Source organism: Thunnus albacares, chromosome 19 (assembly GCF_914725855.1).
Source record: "Thunnus albacares chromosome 19, fThuAlb1.1, whole genome shotgun sequence".
In the NCBI taxonomy this organism is placed as follows: Eukaryota; Metazoa; Chordata; class Actinopteri; order Scombriformes; family Scombridae; genus Thunnus; species Thunnus albacares.
The window spans coordinates 14,805,583-14,831,976 of NC_058124.1; the positions used below are offsets into that span (position 1 = coordinate 14,805,583).

Here is a 26,394-nt window from a genome sequence, read left to right on the forward strand (position 1 = left end):
TAAATTTGTTTTCTTCCTTCTTTATATATTTGTATATTTCTTTATTTAATTGTAAGAATAGCAGTCACTGGAAATTCCCACATGTACTCTCTTACCAGCAGTAACCACTTCCCCATCAGCACCTGCCAGCAATTTTTAAAACCGTCAATCAGCCGTGTGTAGAGGGAGGTTTTTGTTTTGTGTATGTTTCGCTGTCGGAGTGATGGAAGTGGGTTAGGAGGCGAATGTCAGAAGGTGTGTGTGTGTGTGTGTCATAGGATGTCAGGGTGGAGGCTTGTGTGAGTGTGCGTGTGTTGTGTGTATTATTCAGGCATGCAGCCGATCTGGAATCTCTATCCACTGTCTCATTTACGAGCAGTTACGCTGTCTGATTGCGGACTCGTCACTCTCCCACGCCGGGACTAATGAGGACTGTATGTATGTGAATGTGTGTGTGTGCATATGGATGTGTGTCTACATTGTGTGGGCGATTTCATTTAAGCAAGAGCAAGGATAATGCATGAATAAATATTTTACCAGCGTTCATATTAAATTATTGATCCCACCCCTCCTCTAGAAAAACCTCAAGTTCAACTCACTCCATTCATGAGGTTCTCATGGTCCACTGCTGGGTGTCCATTGACTGCTTTCTTCTGCCTACAAGAGAAAAAGGAAGGGGGATATTGTAAATTGTGGTAATATTCTTATAGTTAAAAATTGTTATAAAGCTATTTCTCTCCTGGGACTGGGTGTAGGCCTGGGTGTTATTCTTTGTTTAGGCTCCAGCACATTGAATTTCAAAAGAACCCATGACTATGAGTGTAAAGTGCTGAACTTTGAGGTTTAAAGGTGCGGTCGCATTACATTTCCCTTCACCAGCACTCAGCTCCGAATAAGGACACGATATCGTGTTTCAGATGCGGGTAAGTGACGCTACAGTTCGTAGCGTGGTAGAGTTGAGAATGTACTAAAAGTGATGGGGAACACACTAGAATAAAAACTTCTCCATTTCCAAACACAGCGCAGCAGTTTTTCTACTGGCCGACCGAGCACATCTGCCTGGTTAAAGTTGAACAAATGTGAACTCTGATCTGCGAAACCGCCAGAGCTGGCTGGACATCAATAGAAGTGAATGAAAAAAGGAATGAACATTTGTACAGGAATGTGATGTGACCACACCCTTTTGGACGTTTGTGAGCGTTCACATCCATCCAGGTTTACAAGGTCTTTCATTCTGTCAGCTTTTGTCTTTTGAAACGAAATGGACTGTTAGCAGGTGTGGATGTGACCTTGGTTTCTGACAAATGACAATGATAACAGTGGTGTTGGCATTAACCTGTATACTTTTTTTTGTCTGTTATGTATTATTTGTTGACTACTGTCTGTAAGCCAAATCGCTCCTTTGGAACATTAAAGCTCTTCTCTACTCTATATATTAGGCAAGCAGGACTCTTAGCTCTTCTAACTCTTGGGAATATGCATAAAAACATTTACAATACAATAACCTATACACATCTTGATGTTGGAATTTAAAGCAGAAAATCAGCACTTTAACCTCATAGTCATTGTTTTATGACAAATCCAGTGTGCTGGAGTACAGAGCCAAAACAAAACTGTCCAAATACTCACAGACTGTGCTGTATTTCACAATTTCATAACATTAAATCTTCATTATACGCTGGCTGGTTCTGCTGGTCAAACATACATTGACAGCACATATACTCATTCACAATTGTTGTAATAAAGTCATCATAACCCTGAGGGCATAATTTACTATTACTCAACAGCACTGTTCCTCATTGTTGCTGCACTGATATTTACTGTAGCTGAGAATGCCCTCTCAGGTATCTGCGCTATTTTCAACACTTCAATGAACAGCCGGCATTTCCATAGTAGATTCTATTTAGATAGTTTAACCTGAGGACATGTCAATGCTTGAAACCAGGAAGCTGTCATCAAAACACACATCAGCTGTTCCCGAAGTCTTATAGACATGTGATTATATGCTAGAACAACACTAGTACTGCCATATATGTAGGTCATGTATGTGTGTGTGTGTGAGATGGTGCTCACCCCTGGCAGCTAGCACACAGGAGCAGCAGCACAGAGACGAGCAGCAGGGCAGTGAGGGCACTTAGGGTGACGACCACAACCAGCTGCCCACTGCCCAGCCACGACGCCACCCCACTAGCAGCTGCCGCCCCTGACCCGGCGACACCTGCCTCCGGCCCCCACCACACTCCACTCAGCACCGGAGCCATGACGCATCACACTGTGGGAGGAGAGGACATCGGACAGGTACCAGCTGGGGAAAAACAAAAAGAAAAAGAAAAAAGAGACACATTAAGATTTTGTCATTTAAATTATATTGTGACCAGACTATTACTTCTACGGAGACACTAACAGCTTTTAGCAGATGGAGCTTGTTTTAAAACCCAATATTATATTACCAAACACTGAGATTAAATACCTCAGAATCTGTGTGTTTCAACTTTATCAGTGGACCCATAAATGATTATTGTTGGTTGAGGATAAACCCAGTTTGCTGAAGGATATCATACTGGATTGAGTTGATTTTGATGCAGGAGCTTCGTCTGAGAAACCTGCATTTTCAATACTGTAAAACTTGGTTCTGAAACCCAAGTTTACTAAAGTCTAACTTTCATGCATTCACTGTAATGTAAGTTGTTATCATTTCCAACTGAAGAACAAATTGATGTCTCAGCTCCAAACACATTGAGTTCTTAATGAAGACATAAATCTTCATAAAAACAGTAACAAATATACATTTTCATTTTTAAAAAGGCAAAATGATTTCCTAAAACAGATTGGGCCTGTAGTTTTTAACAAAAATTACTACAATTGGAGTAAACAGTTGTGTTGTCGGGGACTATTTTCAGCTGTGGATTTGGTGCACTAGTGAGTGTTTACAGCAGCAGGATGATGTATGTGGAACAGGCTCAAAATAAACTACAACGCCCATACTCATCGTAATGACGGATGTGGCTCACTGATGTGTTTTTAATAGTTTTGGGACAACAATGAAGGTCTACCGCACAAAGGAATAATCAGGCTGATTACTGGTTGTGGTCTTTTCATACAATTCGATATTAGCAAAAAAAAAAAAATAGAATATCACCAGAGTTATCCTTTAGTATTATTTTTATTAAATTAGTGTACCATTCACCAGCAGCTCAACTGCAGCCTGTTACCAAACATCATAACCAGCAGGTGGCAGCACAGAGCGGAGTCAGACTGCAGTGCAGACAGCGATCAGCCTCAGTCTGCTGCAGTGGCCCTCACACTAGAGCCTCCACAACTGCTGTCTGGGCCTCTGCGCACAGCATAAGCAACCTCATCACGTCTCTGTCTAACAGCCAAAGTTGGGTTTCACTGAATTGATGGAACCCCTGATGTTATCACGGGTGATTTATGGCGGTGTGCGTGGTGCTACGGCTGAGTCACGGCAGGAGGGGGTGGGGGTTTTAAGGCGGTGGCAGGGATGAGCTTGAGCCTCAAAAAAACTCCAGACGAAATAAATGTGAAGTGGTGGGTTAGTTACACACTGTGTGTGTACGCTGTATGTGCATGTGAGGACATTTGGCACTGCGGTGTTTATAAAAGAGGAACGAAAAGATGAGCAGGTGACAGACGGGGGTGAAAATCACAGTAAGTCGGGGGTGTTTTCTTTCTGGCAATCTATCTATCTGCCCTCTTGCATGCCCTTCTCCTTTCAATCAGCCAAGACAGCTGCAGCAGACCTGGCAATCAGGAAAGGGTGACAAAACTATGACAATCTATCTTTCCTCGTCTATTTTCTTCTGGCGTGTGCATGAGCCCTACTCCTGTCTGGAGCAAAGTGTATGTATGTATGTGTGTGTGTGTCTGTGTGTGTGTGTGTGTGTGTATATTTTGTGCCAGCGGTGAAAAACTCCATTGTGTCTCTCTCTGCTCGGCTATGCTAATGCGACTGGGGAGTGTGGGAGTTGGGGAAGCGCTCCTCATCTTCTTCAGCAGCGAGGACGAACAAGTTTTGTGGCGAATGAGATTGAGCTACAGAAGCCAATTTTAACTTCTTCAAAATGGACTCTGCGGGATTCCTGTTTTGTTGAAACGCCAGTTGTTTTTTTCCTCCGGATGAAAAATACACCGGGGCTCATGTTGCTATCAGTGCAAATGGCTGAACACAGCCTTACCTTGACACCTTGGATGATTAGTCAGGTCGGCCTCGCCTGGAAGAGAGCAGATAAAGAAAGGGGCGGATTACTGCTTGGTGGAAGTAAAGCACTGAGCTGAATATTATCCTTGGAAGGTGGTGTTGTGTGTGTGTCTGTGTGTGTGTGTGTGTGTGTGGACTACAAGTGTGTGTGAATGCGAGGACGTAGGCTGGGCAAGTGTGTGAGTGTGAAAGTAGCAAGGGAATTGAGAGTATGTTTGTGTTTTAATACCTGTATCAAATACATATTGGACAACAGACTGCCTGCAACCTCACACGCTTTCTGTTCACAAACGCACAAACACACACAATGCAGGACACACACAATGTCCACTTTATTGACTGGTCAGCCCATGTAACTGAGAGGATAATAACCAGGTGACATCATCTCTGAATCAAATCATCGAACATATGATATCTACTGTCTTCTACACACACTTACATGCATACAAGCACATCCCTGAATCTCTGCTGTGAACTTGTGTTTGTGAATCATAATCTTGCAGGCAAGCCTCTGAATCTTAAATTAAGGTGGACACACACTCTCACTCTCTGGGATTTGGACCTTGGGATTGAGTCTACATGTGGTCAAAACGTAATCAGGTCTTCCACCCCTAACACGACTAACGTCTGATAAATTCCTTATCGGGTCTCGTCTGAGAGGCTCGTGTCCAGGTGTCACTATCTGCCACTGTGTGCCAGCTCGCGTGTGTATCTCTCTGCTGGCACTTAAACCAGAATAATTACCGGCTGCCACAGCACTGTGTCGCCATGGCAACATTCCCTTCTACCCATCAGCGCTATTTATGGTGGTACAGAGAAAAAAAAATCCACAGAAATGTTTCTGAACGCCACTCACCGTGGACTATGAAGCTGCAGGTGTGTGTGTGTGAGGTTAGATGTGTTGTTGGTGTTTGTGCGTACAGTTATGTACTCCTACGTGATGATTACGATGGTGATGATGATGATGCGAGTCGAAGTTCAGAGTCAGCTACTAAACTTCAGTAGGATATCTAAACATCTACAATCCCAAAACAACTGGGTAACTCCCTCTGCTGAGGAAGAACATGTAATATGATCGAAAGCTTCAGAACAGCTGCTGCATAGACCTTGAGGTGAAATTATTTTGTCAACTGCTGTTTCCTGGGTTCAAGAATGAACTTTCAGTCTCAAATAGTCGAGTTTAGTTTAATTGGGAAGATGTTTCAGCAAAAAAACAAAAACAAAAAAAGAATCATAATAATAATAATGGTTAAGACGCATATTGTGTAAGCGCAAAGTTCCCAGTTCAAATATGATCTTTAGCGCATGTCATCCCCCTATTCTTCTTTATCTGCATTTCCTGTTTGTCCCTCTACTGTTACAAGCAAAAGGCAAAATGCCAAAATGCCAAAAAAAATCATTTAGTTGATCTTCCATTAGATATGGACAAACTGTTATAAACACTGAAATTTAACTTATAATGACATGAGAAACTGAAATGCTCCTTTTTGTCTCAGCCAGCTGTTCGGCTTGTTTTATTGATGTTAGCTGGCAGGTTACCAGTGTTACACAGAAATAACGTGGGCAGACAGTGTGTTGTTAACAGGGACTTTGAAGAGCAATGACCAAACCAGCATCTAGCAGGATGGAAGTGACATTTTCAGGTATGTTAACATGCTGCTTAATGTGCTGCAGCTGAGCAGCTAATTAGCAATTTAGTTGTTAACTGGCATTAGTGGTGCACTTTTCCCAGGTGAATATTTGTTTAGTGGGTCATTCACAAAGCTAAGGTGCAGAAAAAGACGTGTTCATGTTTGTAAGTTAGATAAGAAGGAGAATTTAGCAGGAATGTGTGTTTTTGTTCAGAGTCTATGACTCTTGTGTTGTGTAGCAGGATGCGGTCAGGCTCAGTGTGACTGTCTGCTCTGAACACCACGTTATCGCTTCATGCAAGAATTGTTGTATCGAAGTAAGGACTCCAGCTACATAAGCGGATGATGTCACTGTATTTCATTTAAAAACTGCAAAACTTGGGGGCACAATCATGAAATGCAAGAATTCAAAATATAAATTTCTCCCTTTTGGTTTCTGATTTTCTGAGAACACATGAAAAGTGATTTACAGAGTGGTAATGTATGCAGTAGTAGTAGTAGTAACTTGAAATAACACATTCTTACTTTTACAAATGTTAAGTTGAGCAATAAAAACACCCCCTTTCCAAAATTTAATACACTCAGGGGTTTTTCTGCGGCAGCCTTACTTGGTCTGGTATGCCCACTAGCTTATAGTGGCTAATGTTTAGCTAATATTGCCAATATATAAGATAGATATTGCAGTCTAACTGGCATAAGTAAATCAGTTTGTTGACTTTACGACTCTTAGATTAACATACTTAGCATTCAGCATTATCCAGTAGGGTTCGAGTGGCCGCTGTTTAGCAAATATGACATAGCTTTGCTTTAAGGTAACATTAAGGTTTCTCTCTCAGAGCTGAGAGCTCCAACACATTCCTTGCACTTGCAGCCATCCCTTTTCATTCCAATATTCCAGTTCACTCTCCCAATCTACTATGCAACATTTCCAGCCACTAAAAAAATCTCCATCTTCACTAAAATGGTATGAGGAACCTGTTAAGTACAAACACAGATCCACCTCTGGATAACATTTCTGAAATACTTCCCTGCTGAGTTGAAAATATGTGCAGAGTAAACCATCCATTTTTCCCTGTGAGGATACACTTCATATTTGATAAATACCACACATAAAAGCTCTGAGTATCTTTTCAATGTGGAAACTCCTCACAGAGCCACCATGTGATCCGAGACAGCGAGCCAAGGACTACAACTGCACTCTCGTTATGCTGTCATTCTCTTTCTCCCGGCACTTTCAGGCTTTGAAGAAAGAAAACAGAAGCCTTGGATCAGAGACAATCAGTTTGGTTGTCCTGTGTTTCATGCCACAGAAAATAACTGACTGGAAAAGCCATTTGAAAAGGAATGTGTTTTGGGAATTAAAGGCAGAGGTCCAAATTCTACCCTCACCCAGCTGTACACACACAAACACACAGACCCGAGGTTAACCACAAGCCCCATCAAGGAATGCTAGAAACTAAGAGCCAAAGAGCCAAGAAATCCAACCTGAGCTCTTCTGCTCTAAATGCTGATACCCTACCTGACACAGCAGTGAAGCATATCAGCCAGGCAAAGCCGTCTGTGTCTATGTGTGTGTATGGGTGGGGGGGGTGTTTCATCTGTTGGACAAGCTGTTGGATAGCAGCAAAATACAGAGGGAAAAAGAGAGAATTAACATCCACAGGCAGTGCAGTGCTTCAGCTTCTGTGGGTGCCTGTGTGGCTGTGTGACACCTCCCTCTGTAGGGTCCTCTGGGCGCACGCAGACGGTGAGGGTTTACAGCTGGATGGGTGGCTGAGAACCGAGCCCCAGGAAGCTTCTCATAAAGAGAAAGCCAGAGGCATTTCTACAATAATAAATAATCCAGTTATTTCAGGGGAGAAAAAGCATCAACTTTCTTTAAGCATTCTTGCTATGAAGCTCTGGAGCAACTCAAATGAGTATTTTCCAAAATTCTAAAAAGAAGTTGGGAGAGAAGAGAGTGATGACTGGAGTTTAATCCAAACAATAAGAATTTTTGCTGCAGACACTCCCTTTTCGTGCACTGGTCTGGGGAATGGAGTAGGATTTATTCTTATGAAGGCATTGCATGGAAAAGAATCACATTGTCTAATTTTCTGTGATCTTACTGGGCGGTAAAAATATGAATACATGCACACACCCTGCACATTTAGTGTTACACACTTCCAGTAGTTCTGCAGGGACTATAAGCACAACCCAAAGACCTTATGCTCCCTAAACTTGCAGGGCCTCCATACTGTTACTTTTTCCAACAGTTAAGTAAATGCTGTGTCCAAAATTTGGTATTAAACTATCCAATAGAAACAGACAAAGAATTTCTTCACATCAAAAACCCCTTATAACGACTCATCTCACTGTCATCTCCATCACACACCCCCAGCATGTAGCATTCTGTGCTAGCATTGTAGGCAAGCTAGGGGCGACAAAGAGAGAGTGCATACATATATGTTACAAGTATACCAATACAAATCAACAAAGCAGCGCATGACACTGCTAAAAAGACACACATATAGATTTCAATTACATGCACACATTTTTTTTTCATTTTTCATTTTCACTTTCATTCTATCTTTTTGAGAACATTTAGTCCATATACATATAGGAAAACAATGAACACAGATCCACATACATGCGCATAATACACACTCACCATTGACCATCTTGTGCCCTGACCGGAGGGCCATTTGGATGGTGGGGGTGGGAGAAATGGGGGGAGGGGAGAAGGAGGACAGGGGATTGCTGCCAAGAGAGGAGAGAACGGAAGATAAAGAGGGGGGGGGGGGGGTGTTGATCAAGATGTGCAGAAACCACAACCACAATAACCAGAATTCAACAAAGACGAGAGAGGGGACAACCAGAGGAAGCGATCAAATATATAAAGAGAAAAAGAAGCAGTGAAGGCCAAATAATAATCATAATGACACCCATCCCCAGGGAGGGTTGATGAAATATTACTCTCTACAGGCTACAGGGACCCTGGAGATAATGCAATTATACGTCTACACACACACACACATGCACACACACAACCACGAACACACATGCATAGACACACAGCCATACACATATGTTGAATCAGATGCTATCATTACTAGCAGCAAGTGTCCATATGTATTGTGTGTATGTTTGTGTGTATGTGGGTCACTGTACATTTAATGCAAGTCTTTCCTCGCGCAGTCTAATTTACTAATCACTGTCCGTCTCTGCATGTGCTCCTACACGTCTGTGCGTCTGCATGCTTGTACAAGCATGAAAACAGGTGCTTCTGATTAGGGGACATAATCTGCGTTGCCTTGGTAACGCTGCCCATCCTAAGGGTTAAAATAGTTTTAGCATGAGAAATTGATCTATCCTCCCTAAATGGGGAAACTGAGACTGCATAATTTAGCAAGGCTCTCCCCTCTTCCCTCTTCTCCCTCCCTCCTCTCCCTCTCTCTTATTACAGATATGTGTAATATCTTCATCTATACACGGAGGCCCTGCTCCTCTCTCTTTCATGATACGCTGGCTATATCTGCCGGCAGCATATCGATCTTCTACTGGGGACATAAAAACGAAATATGAAGCATTTTTCCCCAAGCAGATAAACGTTTCCCTCCCTCGAGTTTTTCATGATTCAAAGAGATACAAGAGACATGCAGGGTGTGGAACAAAGTGCTGAACCTTTGTCCCACACCCTGCAAGACTCTTCTGTTACTTCTTTGATTTTTTTATCTTTCTACTGGCCGCATAGAACACAATATTTGCACGATCTTCTCTGTATATACTCTCTACCACCATGAAAACATTATGTAAGAAGTAGAACTAGGTCTTTTTTATGATAAGTCCTTCCCAACAACATTTTAACAGGACAGCAGAGTGGCCTCGTGGTTAACTCGAAGGATCTGGTTTCAAGAATCCAACCTCATCTCCTCTACCCTCGAATCCCTCCCTGCTGCAAGGCTGCAGAAACAGCAACATGTGTCTTATGTCTTCACTAGAAAATGACAAAGCCCCTCTCTCTCCCTCAGAATTTCCGTGTCTTGTCCTGACCTCGCAGACCGATCACAGTCCACGGGGGCTCTGTGAGTATGTGCAGGGTTTTGTGTAAACATATGTGTGTGCGTCTCTAAAATCTGCCTCCAGTTAATGTCACACAGGCCCATGGGAAAGAAACATTTCCTGTCTGTCTCTGCCGGCCTTCAAGCACACTGATGACCCTGAACTCTTCTGAGGCCTGCAGATGTTTTCCACACGCACTGCTGAAGCAGAAACTACTGTATTCCGATTGGATGAGAACAAAGCTAGAACTTAATTGACGCTGAATCACCTCTGGCGTCTTTCTTGTCAGACTACTCCGATTGCGGTGTGCAAATTTTATGGTATTTTCATGACAAAGAGAGGATGCAACCTTGCTTAAAAAAAAAACAAAATGCTTACATGTGGGATAGAAACAGCACTTGTTTAGCATCATTTGCATGTTTTACTTCAATTCGTCACCTTTTTTTCCTGCTCCCTCTGCATCTCTGGGAGGCATTTTTTCCCCCTCTTTCTCCGGTTTTATCTCCCCTATTATCGCCTGAGGCTGTTGCTCTGCATTTAAATCATTACAACTTGATTCTGCAAGCGTTCGTCCAGCTCAGCTCAACAATGTGTGTCTGTGTTAAGTGCTAGCACACTCTGTGGAAAAAAAAACATAACACTTACTTTCTTGCCTTTCAGCCTTTCAATTTCAGTTCCACTTTTCTCCTTCCTTCCCTCCTTTTTCGTGCTCTTGAAAAACAGCTTTCTCAGGCTCGTTTAGCCGCGTCTTTCTTACTCATAATAAGTCTTTCAATTTCAATACGCTCTCCGCTTCTGAAAAAAGTGGAAGTGTATCATCAGTGTTAAGACCCAAACATCTGCGGCTCCCTCTGAATATGACACAAGCAAAAACTTTCCTAACACACTGTTAACGGTCGTGTTTTCGCCACGCTGCTTGGCAAGCAAACGTCGGTTAAATTGAAATTTAATGAGCTGAGCAGGACGTGTTTTTTATACGTGCGTGTCCTGACAAAGCACTTTTATTCCCCACACTCCAGCAAAAAAAAAAAAAAAAAAAAAAAAAAAAAAGGCATTCTGTCACTGTCTCAAAATGATTAGCTTTGTGACATCCACTCATAATAAAATGCTAAAACAAAACAGACTTCAGTAATTGTGCAGCCGAGCAGTTTTCTGTGATTAAACAAACCAGCCAGGCGTGTCATCCAAATATGTAAATGGGAGCACAGAGCGTGAAAAAAGAGATGGATTGTTGTAATGATTTTGGGGATTGTCACTCACATTGTAAGTGACCTTCTCTGCAAACACCAATGGAGGGTTGCCGGTGGGGAGGGAGGGAGGAGGAGCGTGTTGAACTGTTGAACTCTGGGAGTTTGAGGACGAGGAGCATGGACCGGGCTGCAAAGTGAGCGGGAAAACAAAGGGTGTCTGTTGCTCTGTGTGTGTGTGTGTCTGTTGTTCTGTGTGTGTGTGTGTGTGTGGGGTGGAGGGTGGGGGGGGGCAGTGGGGGGTGTCTTGTTTCTGTGTGCGTGTGTTGGCAACTCACAACATGATTTTGACTCTTGCAGTTCAACTCATTTGATACTAAGCTAAAAAAAAACCAGACATTTCTCTTCTTTTTACCTCTTTTAAAAAGGAAAGTAAAATATTAACTTCCCTCATACAAACATTCACACACCCCGATTATAAAAAAAGTAGATTTATTCAGCACAGAACGACCGTACACATAAAATTTCTCCATCATTGTCACCTTGAGATGAAGATTAGCATTAAGAGCGAACGAGGAGTAGATACGACCACATCATTATTCAGTGGCATTGGCCTTTATGTGTTGAATAGCCGCCAAGATAAAGGGATTATCAGGCTGGATGGAATGGGATGAAGGATGTCGTGTGTGTGTGTGTGTGTGTGTGTGTGTGTGTGTGTGTGTGTGTGTGTGTGTGTGTGTGTGTGTGTGTGTGTGTATAAGACAGAGAAATCCATTGAGGTAATTCATTCCAAAAGCTGCTAATGAGATGCAACAGATGCCTGTAGATGCACGTTTTTGCTCTGACACACTTACACACACACACACACACACACACACACACACACTTTCTCTATCAAAGATGCATTAACACGAACAAATATAACTCTCTCTTCCTTCAGGTCTTACGGCCACACCCCTGAGCTGTTGAGGCTGCACACTACTGAAAATCGCCACGCAGCACTTCATTTATCTCCTCCAGCCTTTTTGGACAAAAGGCACAGGGCAATAATGGGAATTAGCAGAGGTGTGTGTGTGTGTGTGTGTGTGTGTGTGAGCAGATGAGCAACTGAAATGGAAATGTGATCCGTCTTTACAAGGCTCTAACCACAGCAGGGGTGGGTTTATTAGACGACCCAGACGGGGTGAATGGCGGGGGGTCGGACCCTTCCAACCTGCACTGAGGCTGTGTTTATGAGGGAGCAAAACTCGGGTGTACTACTGTGTGTGTATGTGTGTGTGTGCACGCATGTATGAGGAGAGGTTAAGGAGCGGGGACGAGGGAAGGAGTTAGGAATGAAAAAGTGGAAAGAGGCTGTGGAGTGCTGATGTGACCTTTCAGTGCAAGCCATTTTTCAGACAGACCTCTGCTGGCTGCGATTGTTTAATATCATGCTGCACTCAAACAAACACACACACACACACACAAACCCCTTTCCCTCCTTTTCTGGCTCTGCTGATCTACCTCCCCCTCACATAAACCAACAGTTCTTTCTTCTCTCTCCTTATTCTGTTTTCTCTCCTACAATTGTGTATCTTGTCCTTCCTCTCTTTGTCTAATCGGTTTTCCCTGCACCTCTCCTCATCCTCCTGCCCTCAACCTCTTCTCTCAACTCTCCTGCTGTGTCTCCAGAGCCTTGTCCCTCTCCAGACCATAGCATATTCAACATGTCTGCTAGCCCATAAAGATATGGTAAAATATGAAACCCTGCAGGGGCTCAAAGGGCACATCTACAATCAGAAACAGCAGCTGGGGGTTGGGGCCGGACGGGTGGGGCGGGGCGTCTGGGGGTTGCAGCCAAACATACATGGCAACCTCTATAAGAGGCAGTGGGGGGAGGATGCTGCAAGACATGGCAACCTTCAGACAGCAATCTTCAGATTTCTGGTTAAATCTGTGCAGCCCACGCCTGAGCAACTCGGGAAGATTGCACAAGGCAGATACTCACCTTTTCCACAATTCCATTTGATTTCTCATTTCGCAAGTCGAAGCTTACTCCATATTTCATGGCGTAGATGAGTAGAGAGAGTTTTCAGAGGAGAGGAGGCACTCCAGGTTAGAAAGGAGAAAAACTGGCAGCAAATTTGGAGAGAATGTGCACAAAATGTTATTCTAAGCTGCAAATATTTCTAACAAGGTTGACCTGCTACTGTACTCAACACTATGATCACCTGTCATTAACCAGTGAAGATAGCAGAGACATAGTGGATGTCTCCTTACAACCATGACATGAAAGGCATACTTAAACTGTCAAACATTCTTTTTGGACAAAATGCTTACTATATGCAGAACAGCTACATAAAACTAGGGCTAAATCATGTATAATGCATATATAACACAGTAGAATAATTATTTACAAAGCGGCGGTGGCTGCCACAGCCCTTCTCAAATCAGTTAATGGGGGCTGCTCAGTGTGTCCCGAGGGAAAGCTGAAAACCAAATGAACCAAGTAACAGAATGCCTGCTGGTGGCGGAAAATCTGCCGTCAATCACACACACACACACACACACGCACATTTACACGATTACTTACACGCACGTACACTTGGGGAATTCAAGACACAAAAACACAAACCCTCAAATGGACACACATACACACACACACATACACAGAGTCATCCAAATAGAGACGAGCCAATTAGCAGGCGACAGACATCAGCATGACAGACAGAGATGGAGGAGGCAGAGAGAAGAGTGAAGGAATACATTAAAGCACTCGAGTGTGCAGGCAGCAGTATGAGAGGCAAAATGCATCTGAGACACCTTCACACTCTGACACTTTCAAGGAAGCTGAGGTGGCCGGAGGCAAATCCATTTGGACACAGTGGGTGGATAATGTGGTGAGATGTGTGGAGAGAGCAGGACAGACATTCACTGATAATATTCACAGCCTGCAGAGGGGCCGATAGGAAAAGTAAGCGGAATACTGATACGGACTTTTAGAAAGTGAATAGTGCTGATCAAATAATACATATGGGTTACAATTAAAGGGAGAAACCACCTGTGTCTTAGCAAGGTGTTGGGCTACTATGAGCCTCTTGAGCTGAAATGATCAGCAGATTAATTGATGAGTTGACTGACAGGAGGTATTTTCATAATCAGCTCAGATTTAAGTCATTTTGGAGGACTTGTTGGTTTCTCCGCTCATATATTCAGGTTTTTCCCTTGTCACCAGCTCGTATACACACAAACCACTGCACTCCACTCACTCAGTATACACACACACGTCCGAACTCTAACCCGACACACACTCTTCCAGAGTGCCCCTTGAAATCAAGAGCCATTGCATTATAGCATTTTGTAATTTACCTCTCAATGCCTCTGAACGCAAACTCACATTAGGCCATTATCGAAGCCCTGGACACTTAACACGCTCTGCAACAACACACACACTGCGCACTGCTCTGACCCCTCGAGTGCTGCTGACGGTGAGTGAAATGTGTAATGCACATCATGTTATGGTGATAATGACTTGTCTTCATGACTTCCTGAGAGTCTATCAGTGACACATATCAATTATTGCAGAGCAGACAGGATGTTGCTCGGTATACTGTACATGGCAAGGATTTCTCAAAGGAGGAAGTCAATTAAAAGAAAAACGGACATGGTGTCTTAAAATAGACGCTGCAAGATGTAAACAACTTCTTGATGGTTGTAACATGGCATCTTCTCTCTTCTCTCTCCCATAAACCAGTCAACAAAATACAAATACCAAGAAAGAGCACAAACCCAAGCTTGGTTTCCGGTGATTGTTGCTTCTGAAAATTAGGAGGGAGATCATTTTAAAAAGGGAACCGACAGCCGACACAGCAAGGAGCAAAAAAAAAAAAAAATCATCTCATGAGAAGGAATTAACAGTGTGAACAGAGCCAAAGAAGAGATTGCAGATTTTGCGCTAAGCTGCTTGCAATCATCTCACTTCCTACGACAAATTTGTTGTGTGAGATTTCCTTGAAATCTCAATTAGAGAACAGAGTTTGGAGGAGGGACAAAACGCGTACTTTTCCAAAATGCACACAGCAAAGAACACAGGATGACATTTAGCCTTTTAGCCTAGCTTTTCCATTTCCACTTTCATCTCCCAACAGGAGGCCCTTCAAGGTTAAAGAGTGCATCAGGATGTGTGTTTGTGTGTATGTGTATGTTTGTGCGGGAGTGAAGTTTGACCCGGGCTAAGTGCTGGTGTGAGGACAGTTGCCAATTGAATTCCAGAGAGAAGTCTAAAAATATCCACACACACACAAACACACACCTTCCCAGGCAAATAAGCTAGGGAACAGAGGATAGAGAGCAGGATTCCCATGAGGAATCAGAGGAATGTAAACAGGCCACCCACACACACGCACACACACACACACACACACACACACACTTCAGAGTGTTTCATCAGAGGCCGTGAGACGAGGGCCTCATCTGGAAAAAGATGCCCCAGAGAACAGTGCAGTTTGTTGGGATTGTCCTCTTGGTTTACCCCTTCTGTCCTCGTACTGTACTCGAAACAGCCCCATGAGATGCTACAGGAATGCAGCTGCACGCTGGGAAACGTGTCAACCTTCACCCTATTGTTTTACAAGAAACATCCTGTGTGCAAAATCTTGCAGAATTATGAGTAAAACGATACAGCTGCACTCAGCCATACTGAAGACATTAGCGTTAAAGGGAAATTTAACCACATTTTATGTGGCTGTCCAATTAGTGTTGATGGTAAATGTAGTCAATTGAAGCAATAAATTCCTCAGTGTGTGCAATATTGACCGGGAAAGCTGAGTTTTACTGCTCACGGAGCCCTGCCAGCAGTGTCTACGCGTACCGGGATGCATTGCGCATGAGCTTCTGACACCCAACCCCCAAACAACTCTAGGATAAAGACGGCTAAATATCTAAGTCAGCCAAAACATGGTAAAATGTATCCACGTCCATAACGTCCTCTGCAATCGTTTTTTGGGATGCCATTTTTTGCTATTAAACGTAAACGTAGCTAGTTTGTAATACAAGCAAAGACAACAAGGAAGTTTCGTTTTTGAGTGGCATATAGAGCATGCCCCGGCTACCCAGAGGTGGAGACTAGAAATCCAAGCTGAAATAGCCTGTAGTTCAAGGCTAATGACGGCTCTGGTGCCAGAAGAGAACAGATTTTGCAGCTTTGCCCCAGAGACAGAGAACATCAGCAACAACTGTAGGTGTTTTTCACACTACATCCCTAATTTGGATAGCTAGAGACAAGGTTTAAAATCTGTGAAATGGTCCTTTAAGGCAGATGAAGCTAAACCAGGGTTACTAAGGTTTAATCAAAAAGTCAGACAGTATAATTCTTATTATCCCTCAGCTCAGTAACACACACACACACACACACATATATGCACATGCAATACTTCATTCTAATCCTATGCATGGGTGACTCGGATGAGTGACATCAGCCTTTCTCCTATTAATAAAACCTTCTGGGTCACACACTGCAAATTCTACAATCCCGATTGTGTGTGTGTGTGTGTGTGTTCAGACATATACCATTCAGCGGCAGATCACACACCCAAAATGCACTTCAGCTGCTTTTAGATGATTAAAATCAAATACTGTACACTCGTAGGCACAGCTCAAAGTTTGGAGATGGTATAAATATGACATGATGCTTTTAATAATGTACAATGAGATGCCAAACCCCTGCTGGCTTTAACACTTTCTCAGCCATATGACGCCATTGTTGTGTTATTAGGCCTATGGCCCACATAACCACCTGCTCTAGAAATGACTTTCTGGGTCGCTGAGGGATTACTGTAGCGCTAACGCCACAGTACAAAGTCCTAGGGGCCACAAATGGGTCAAATGCTGCTTCATATCAGAGGCAGCAAAAACAATGGAGCGCGCCGTAACCTTGAAAGCTCGCTCCTTTGAGATGAGAAATCCACATGGGGTCTCTTCACACTTAATTAGTAGGAACAAGTCTAGACAAGGGAAAGTAAACAGCAGCTAATTTCCTGTGTTTTGGCTTCTCCTGGCCCTGTTCTGTGGTTTGGCCTCGTCGCTTAGCTTAGCTTAGCTGTGTTTGCCCTGCTCCAGCATGCGGCTACCGCAGCTATTGTTCTGCTGACAGGCCACTAATAAACAGCTGGTTGCAGCCCATGTCACTGTGGCAAAACTAGCCGCAGCGACGTGGGCTGCAACCAGCTGCAAAAGTGAGCAAGTGCTGCAAAAATGAAAATGGCACACAGGCCTTTGAAGTTGTCTGCCTTTGAAAGGGTGGGTTCCCATTGTTGAAAGCGAGAGAGGTTCTTTCTTTAGCAGGGAGAGAATCATCGCTCATTTCATCTTTCCAAGTCCTTTTATAGTGTGTTTTGTCTGCAAAGTGGGCATGCTCACACACATGTGTGAAAGAAAAATATATATCTAGGGGAAGAATATGTGATATCTATCAGGAAAAGTGAACTTTCATTTTAAGTTTCATTGTGATTTTTAAGGTGGAAATACAACAGAATCTCCCAGGAATCTAAAATCCAAGAAAATGTAATGAAATAAATACTTCAGGATTTGTAGGAAAAGGCTAACAGCAGTCTTGACTACTGTGTATAAAGTATCAGTTAGCTTCAAAAGCATCTTCCACACTGATCCCCTAACTTCATTGATTAAAAAGGAGATACGAGAGACAGTAAAGTAAAAACTTTCCGTTATACTGTATATGCTAGAGTGTGACTGTAAAACAAAGTGTCAAGCTGAGAACTCTTTCATGTGAAGATCCGTAAAGGTAAAGGAAGTTATAACAGATGTTTGGAGTCAGCCCAAAAAGCCCCCACCTCATCCTCTTAAGATCTCTGCAGGAAATGAAAGAGATAGAGTGGAAGGGAAGTAGAAGAGGACATGAATGGACCTCTGAAGCACAACGAGACGCTGTGAGAGTCAATTTAGCCTCCAGAGTAAAGCACAGAATCTCAGCACATTCGGGAGGCTGTAAGCACTTTTGTGATAGAAAGTTTTTACCTGCTATTTCCAGCTGATGTTGTACACAAGTATACAATTGTTATTCACCTCAGAGTCTATTCCTATGAATAATTGATCAACGCGTCGAGCTGTTGGTCCACATGATGATTCAATAATGAGCTCCATAGCCTCATTCTGGGATTTGTAAAGTGGAGCATCACACTGTTTCTTTTTTTTTGGGGGGGGGGGGGGGGGGGGGGGGGGGGGGGTTACTGGTTTTACTGGTTCTAAAGTAAGAAGCAGCAAAGACAGGATGGGTGAAAAGGTGGGATAGTGACATATGTTACAACCTGGACTCAAACCCGCAACACACATGGTGTTCATTAGTGCGTTGACCCATGAAGAGGAACTGCTGACAGTGCAGCCAGGTTTTTACTCTTTTTTGTATTTGCAGCTTCATAGTCCTAAAATTACATGGAGATTGAGACCTGTCTATCCAGTAATGTTATAAACAATTAGTGGTAGAAAGCAATAACAATTAGTTGATTGAAAATTAATTAATGACAACATTTTTAAAGAGTGTTTTTTATGGTATTTTGCCTTTACTGGACAGCTTTGACAGTAAAGAATGAGAAGGTGGGGTGATGTTTGAAGGTGATAAGGTCCCCTTATAGTATATGTAGGGATGTAGTTCTAGTTTGTGCCTAAACCTAACCAGACCTTAACCACAGCGTTTCCACACTATAAAGTATAATTATTTTTAACAGTGATTTGTAACGGTTTTGGAAAGGTTTTGCCAGCCTGAATTTTAGACCAATACTGTAATTTTTTTATGAGGATGTTTTGGTTGGTTGGTCGAAAAAATAAATTTGTCATCTTGACATCTGGGAAAATATGAAGGTATGATTTCTGACTATTAATAGACAAAACAACAAATTGCTCAATTGCGAAAATAACTGGCAGATGAATCGATAATGAAAACAGTCTTTTGTTGTGGCCCTACAGTAGTTACATGATGCTTGCTGGGACCCATGATGCTCGAATCAATAAAACATTTCATTATGAATTACTTTTTAAGTGATTAGCAAGTAAAAATGCCAACCATGTGTGAATGTTAAAAAACAGCTTATCAAATGTGATAATATGCTTTCTATGCCTCAAATCATGAATATAATTGTCATATTTCTCTTTGGGCTTCTTATGATGAACATCTATCATTACATTTTACCCTGTATCATTAATCATTTAACAGAAAAAAATCAACGGCTCAATAAGCAATCAGCCCTTCAATCAACAGAGTTAATGTATCTATCAAATGCACTATAAGCTGAGTGAAAGTTGTTGGAGCAAACTGAATCGTTGATTTTTTGGGAGTAATTATAAGAATGAGATATTAAAGTTCTCTGACTGCCCTCGAGTCAGCTGTAGCTGTGAATTAATTCTGAATCGAGTGTATTTGTTCCATACACAGCTGAAGTACGCTGTCATGCGAGAATCTGTCTGTGACCACACATCTGCGCAAATGTGTGCATTGTTGTATGACAAACACCCCGGGATCAAGGAAAGCTTGTTAACATCCCTCCTGATGTTCAGAGGTCGAACCCCCTCCCCGGGTGTTGTTGTCGCTCGACAGACCACGTCGCACCAAAGGAGCGTGTCCCAATAATAGGCTGTAAAATGACAATTCATACCAGAGACACTCACTCGCGCTGGCTGCCTCGCTGGAAATAAAATAACCTTGAAGTGTAGTGTAAGAGCGCATGAGAGACGACATAGTCATATGTAAAATACACAAGTACACACAGGCTTTCACAGACACATTACGCATCGATTATCCCAGACGACTGGCTGGCTTTGTACATCACTATAGTGTGTCTGGGGTGTGTTTGTTTATGTGTGTGTGGGTTTGGCTTTATGACAAGTTCATACAACAACTTGCATTCTGCAATCATGTTCACAGAGATTGAAAAGGGCAGAATGTAGAAGGCCCTGTCAATACCTGCTATAGCGTTATGATAATCCTATAATAATTGTACAGTAACCGTATCGTAATCCTAAAGTTATTATAGGCTACAAATCTGTGTTTGCCCTTCATATGCTTTCATTCCATCGCATGTCACTTACTGTACATGCAGCAACACAAGCAGTTTAAGGGAACAATATCTGGAAGGATTATGTTAAGTAAATAATCTATTAAAGGATAAGTCTGGAGATTTACTATTTTTTTCTTACTGTCAACAAATCTCATGTGAAGAGCCCAACCAACAATGAACACATCCTACTTACAAGTGTTGTGTGTGTATCCAAAGCCTGATATATCAGTTTATTCTGTGTAGTAGACCTCTGTTGTTGTTCAAAAACTATTAAAAACATGTAAGTGAGCCACACCTTTGCACTGAGTGACATGTTCCTTCATCCCTCAGTTTGTTTAGAAACAGCTCCAAAGAATAATAACAGCAATCATGTTTTCAGTCTCTGGAGAGTAGTTCTGTGTAAGGCGGGGACACAGTTCAATTTACAGAACTTCGCTAGCTTATTGTGCTACATATCACAACCTCTTAACTTTGTCCTAAGGTTCTTCGAGAAATTTACAACGTAGCACAAGGAGATTGTGATGTGAAGCACAACAAGCTAACGAAGCGACGTAAAAGCAAGCGTGATCCTGCTCTTGTGCAGTTTCATCTGCCGTACACAGAACTACTCTCCAGAGACTAAAAATGTGTTTTTAATAGTTTTTGGACAACAATGGAAGTCTACGGCACAGAGGAATATGATCAGGGTCCGAAATTAATACCTGTCAAGCACCAAATGCGGACAGATTTTCTGTTTGGCAAGTAAATCTCTGAAGGCTATCCACCACAATAGCAGGTAAATGTTTATACAAAAATAGTCATATAATGAAATATCTGGCATGATGGCCCGGAGGAAATTACACACGCACCATATGTGTTTTTTACATGCGTCTAAACAGTGCTGCAAAACTGTAGGAGTGCTCAAGATGGTCTGACACTGTGTGTACAAAGAAAGCACAGCATGAGCAGCAGCAGCAGTGAGTGCTCCGTCTGTGCGTCTACACAGGAGGCATTCAGGTACAGTGTTGAGCGTAGGTCTCCCGCGTTTTGCAAGTGCTCAGAGCCAAATCACAATGACTGTAGTTACACTCAGTACAGCACTTTGGCCAACTACAGTTGTTTTTAAATGTGCTCTACAAATAAACTTGATTTGATTTGATAAAACCATTGATGAATATATTAAAATAATTTTGCCTCAAATTTTGCTCCAGCTTCTTCTGTATTCAACATAATACCTTATCATCTCAATGAAATGTACTGAAACGAATGTATATTTGACACAAAAAGACAATTTATTATTTTGGCTGGTAAAAAAAATGCTTTTTTTTTCATCTATCAGTCCTCTTGACAGGTGATTTGGACACTGAGTACGATATATCAGGCTTTGGATACACACACAATACTTGTACACACGATGAATTTGTTGTTGGTGTGGCTCTGCACATGAGATTTGTTGAGAATAAGAAAATCACCAGCCTTTTTCCTTTAAACACTATTGTCACTCTTCTTTGTAGAGCTCAGATGAGGAATAGCTCACACTCAAAAATGTCTGCAATTAGGACTTCACTGATGAAATAATCTTTCTTTTTTTTTTTTACAAAGCTGTCTTCATCTGGTGTGATACAACTTTATGTCAATGTGGGCATTTGAATGAGTTTGCGGGTAGACTGTGACTAAAGCGCCACCAGCTGCTTTAAATACCACAGTAACGAGTCACTAGCAGCAACTGAGTGATGAACATACAGCACACACAGTCTCACTCACTCTTTAACATGAACACACACACAATCCAGAGGGAAAGTTGAGTGTGTGTGTGTGTGTGTGTCCTCCTGCTCATTCGTTGTAATTCTCCCATAATCCTTTACTCTGCAAAATGACACAGCTGCCAGACATATCCTCTTTGCTGGCGCCTCAAACCTCCACTCCCTCTCACTCACACTCTCTCACACACACACACACACACACACTCACACTCTCTCTCTCTCTCTCTCTCTCTCTCTCTCTCTCTCTCTCTCTCTCTTTCTCTCTCTCACTCGTCACTCACTCTACAACCACAACATATCTTAAAACAACATCCATCCCGATGGAGCATCATGGTTATTTATGCACTTTATAGTAATAACAAATGACACCGTTTATTAAAAGGAATCTATCGCCTACAGTGAACAAACGCATGCATTCATCACCATGACAACCTGATAATTGGAAACAAACAGGAACTCCATTCGTATTGTGCGATTTGTCTTCTGCTAATTGTATCAGAATAAAAATTAGTGGGTCGGTTTGGACTGAAGGAGGAAGATGAAACATCGTGCTTGCTTCCTGTTTGTGCGGACAGAACACACCCTGTTTATGCTGCGGTTTTATTTAACAGACTATTCACAAGTATGGAAACTTTCTAATTCCCTAAAAGTTTGGCATTAGACTCAAGTTTCTGGAAAATATAGTTTGTGCCTTTTTGAGTAGCACCTACTGAGGAAAAAGTACTGTACCTAAATCAACTCACCTATAAGACAGCTTTTATTCGAATCCTTACCAAATTCAAATAGAGAGTATCACTGCTTTTATGTCAAACTCATGAATTTCTGTCTGACCAACTCAAACATAAATCTGTGGTAAAATACATTCACAGCCTTCTCCAGGTACTACTGCGAAGAGGAAGGAAAAGGAAAAGGAGCAGGAAATCAGGATGCGGAGCGCCCACATGCCTAGCTGGTACTTCTGTGATGCCAGTCTGTCCATCCCTCCCCCTAGCAACCCTGTAACCCGGGGCGACAGGGCCTTGACGATGAGCAGACAGAACAGAACTCTGTGGTTCTCCATTTGCTTGTTGCCAAGAGGCTGATAATGCAGACCTTTGAGATCTGTACACACACAGATAGGCACACAAGGGGCATAGAAACACTTGCTTCTGTGTGTGTGTGCATGAAAACACAATACAAACACATGCACTGCAAACACTTCTCTCATACCTGCACACACGTACATGCGAAGACACAATCCCAAATTGAAAGAATGAAAGACAGGGACAAACCGGTATACACACAAACACACACGTACTTTCCTCTGTGTTGTTTTCCAAGTGATTGAGTTACTTAGACAGTCAATATGAAACCCCACATTGAGAAAGAGAAATCAATGCTGTTACACTATCCATGCAATTCATCACCAGCTAACAGCATGAGACAGTTCAAAAGAGCGTTTTTAGGGCTGACCAACAAACAAAAGCCGAAAGAAGCCGGAGCATGAAGTGCAACAATGTAAAAGACACTTTGATCAATAACACTAACACCATGTTGAGGAAATATATTTCGAAAAAAACTCTTAAAGACTCTATTTTATGTATGCACACCCCTACAAACACACTATTTGTGAGAAGCATATTATGCATTCCAGGCAGTCCACAACACTGACTTGGATTCAGCAGCGCTCTGATGTGCTCTCCTGCAAATTCTTGTTGATTGAATATATGCACGCTTGGCTGACAACGTCAAGTTGGTGAAGCACAAGCGCTCTAACTCTGCTAGAATAGATGAGGAGGCTATCTGCTTACTTCTAAACCATCAGTGGATGCAAGCTGACAGCGCAGAAACAAGTGCTAAAAAATCTCAAGAGTGAACCCGGCAGCCCTGGCATCAGAGCAAATGGGATGTGAAGTTTCTGGAACAGCGTCCGTATTGTTGGGAAGAGCGCCACGGGAAGGCTTTAGGTTACAATCTCTACATAGCTTCTGTTTATTGACAGAATACGGAAAAAAAAAAGAGCAGCGCACATCTGCACGCATTAAGCGGCAGCCGTTGTGATGCTAGTCTCAATATCTCATGGCAGAAAAATCACACGCTTTCCAGAAATCCACCCCCCTCCCTCCCACTGTTATCTCACTCTGGTACACATCTCTGCAGCAGCAGAACAGCTGGGCGGCAGAGTCTCTGTCTGTCTGTTGAATTTGTGTGGCTCGAGCTTAGCTATTACGGCATTAAGTCTTATGAGCATTGTGTGTGTAACAGGCGATGCAGAGTCATTAGCGGTGTTGCTTTCAGCATACAGCATGCTTAATGAGAGGGCAAGGCCATGCTGTCTTAGTGATTAGTTACTGTGGAGGCTGAGGGCCAACACTGATTTGTGTGTGTGTGTGTGCTGGGAAAAGGAGGGCGGGTCTTTTAGAGTTTGTAAAACTGAGACACACAATGGCACAAAAATCCGATTTGTACTAAATAATCGTAGTTTTCAGTCTACTACAGGTTGCCTTTCATGCATACGTCATAAGAAAACCCCCTTTTAAGGTTGTAAAATGCTAGAAAGCAACATTTCAGTCAAAATCAATGAAAAAAAACCCCAAACCCACTGAAACCTAAGCCACAGGCACAGAGCCAGAGATCTGTATTCAAAAGCCAAACTCTACCCGCTTTGTTTTTTTATGAGGCATTGTGTGGCTGAGAGAGGAGCCTAAAAATAACCTTCATAACACGGTTGAAAAGAAGCTAATCCCCCAGCCTCATTTGTTGCTCTGAGTTAGGCTTTTAATTTACCGGTTTATGACTGGGTGTGTGTCTATTGCCACGAGTCTGCATACAGTATGCGCGTGTCACAGTGGCTGTACAGGGATGGGAGAGGATCAAACTTACAAATAATATACAGCGGAGGGAGGCTTGTTTTGGAATTCCCCCGTCCTCTCCCCTCCACAGCAGCCACTGCAGCCTGTTCTTTATCAAACCCGACACAGGAGGACTGAAGAGGAACTATTTATTGTGAGATAAAAACAAGCTTCAGCGGACCAGTTCTTATTGCTCCTGGCAACCTGAGCGAAAGAGAACAATTCTCTGAACACTTATTCAAATCACAGCAACAATGCAGCAGCAACACACTGTTGTACAGTGGAAAAGGAAAGTCCTAGCTACACTTCAGTAGGCAAAGATTCGCAGTTAGCTCATACTAATAAGCTTTTCTGTCAAAAGCGAACTAGGATTATCTTTATGTAAACCTTTAAGTGGAGGTAATACAGCTGAAACAGTGAATCAGCAACTATTTTGCCAATTGATTCATTGTTTCGGTCGTTTTTCAAGCTTCTCAAATGTGAGGATTTGCTGCTTTTCTTCGTCATTCTAATGGGCAATTTATGACAATTTATTGTCAAGGCAATTAATAAAGAAAATAATCAGCAGGTTAATTGGCTATGAAAATAATTGTTAGTTACAGCATTAGTGGGTAAACAGTAAAATAAACTTACAAATAAACTCAGTCTGGGATTCAACTTTCCAATCGGACGCTCATTCAGTGCAAAAGACTTGATGCTTGACTGTTCAGGTGATCCCATTGTTTCCTAAATCTATATAGGATCCGGGATTCCCTTTAAGATGAAACAAATAGGTTGCAAAAATAGCATTAGACTGGAAAACTTCTGAATGCTACGAATTTCCAGGGTCTGTTATGTCTAGCAACTCTGCATCAAGTAGGTCTGATTACAACTTGGATTTCCTGCTGTCACTTCCTAGTCTGTCTGAGTGTTGCCATTAGCTCTTTTCCCCAAATTCCTCCACCTCCCTTCTCCTTTTCTTCCCCTCTCCTCAACTCCATCCTTCCATTCCTACATTCCTCTGTATCCAGAGAGGAGCTGCAATGAGTTTAAAGTCATTTTTCAAACAAAAATACCAAACAGTCCCTAGTTCGAGCTACTTGGCTGTGAGAATTTGCTTTTTTTCCATTGTTTTATGTGATAGTAAATTGGAAGTTTTGAGTTTTGAACTGTGGTTGGACAAAACTAGAAATTCTGAGATGTGATTTTGGGCTTTACTCTTTATTTTCTGATATTTTATAAACCATATAATTAGTTGATTTATAGAGATAATGGATGATGTAAATAATCCTCAATGCAGAGACACCCCTGCACTGATTTCTGAATGAGTAATACCCAAACTAAAGTAAAGTTCAACTGTTATCCGCTCACGTTCTCTAAGGGAGGCTTTAGATTTGAATTTCTGTCTCTTGTCTCTCCTCCGTACAAAGAATGTTTGCAGTTGATTATGAAAAGAAGCACAGTGTCTCCCAGGGAGTTAAAGACCTGCATTAGAATTTAGCTGTATATCCATAGCTTCATCCTAAACTCTGTCAACTTGAAAGAATCCACTGGAAGCAATTTTCTCTCCTTCACTGCCCAGGGTTCCACTTTTTTCTCATTTCCCTTGTCCTCTCCTATTTTCCACTTTCCTCTTCTCTTCTTCTCTCTCTGGCGTCTCTTTTCATCTTCACCCCTCCCCTCTAATCCTCCATTTTCTTTAACTTTCCTCTCTTCCAATCATTTCCTCTCCTTTTTTTTC

General features: G+C 42.3%; 1 protein-coding gene across 4 annotated transcripts in view; it reads right to left on the reverse strand.

Moving 5' to 3' along the window:
- The window catches only part of pag1 (phosphoprotein membrane anchor with glycosphingolipid microdomains 1), a 51,969-nt gene that overhangs the window by 12,431 nt on the left and 13,144 nt on the right, over positions 1-26,394 (reverse strand). For 2 of the 4 annotated variants that reach the window (XM_044335862.1, XM_044335863.1), the window contains 3 exons: positions 4,176-4,211; positions 2,053-2,284; positions 579-636 (listed from right to left, as the gene is read on the reverse strand). In XM_044335862.1, the coding sequence (XP_044191797.1) occupies positions 579-636; positions 2,053-2,240 (246 nt within the window). In that variant the 5' untranslated portion in view covers positions 2,241-2,284; positions 4,176-4,211. Of the gene's footprint in view, positions 1-578; positions 637-2,052; positions 2,285-4,175; positions 4,212-10,515; positions 10,668-26,394 lie in introns of those variants that run through there. The other 2 variants (XM_044335864.1, XM_044335865.1) reach the window with 2 other exon arrangements.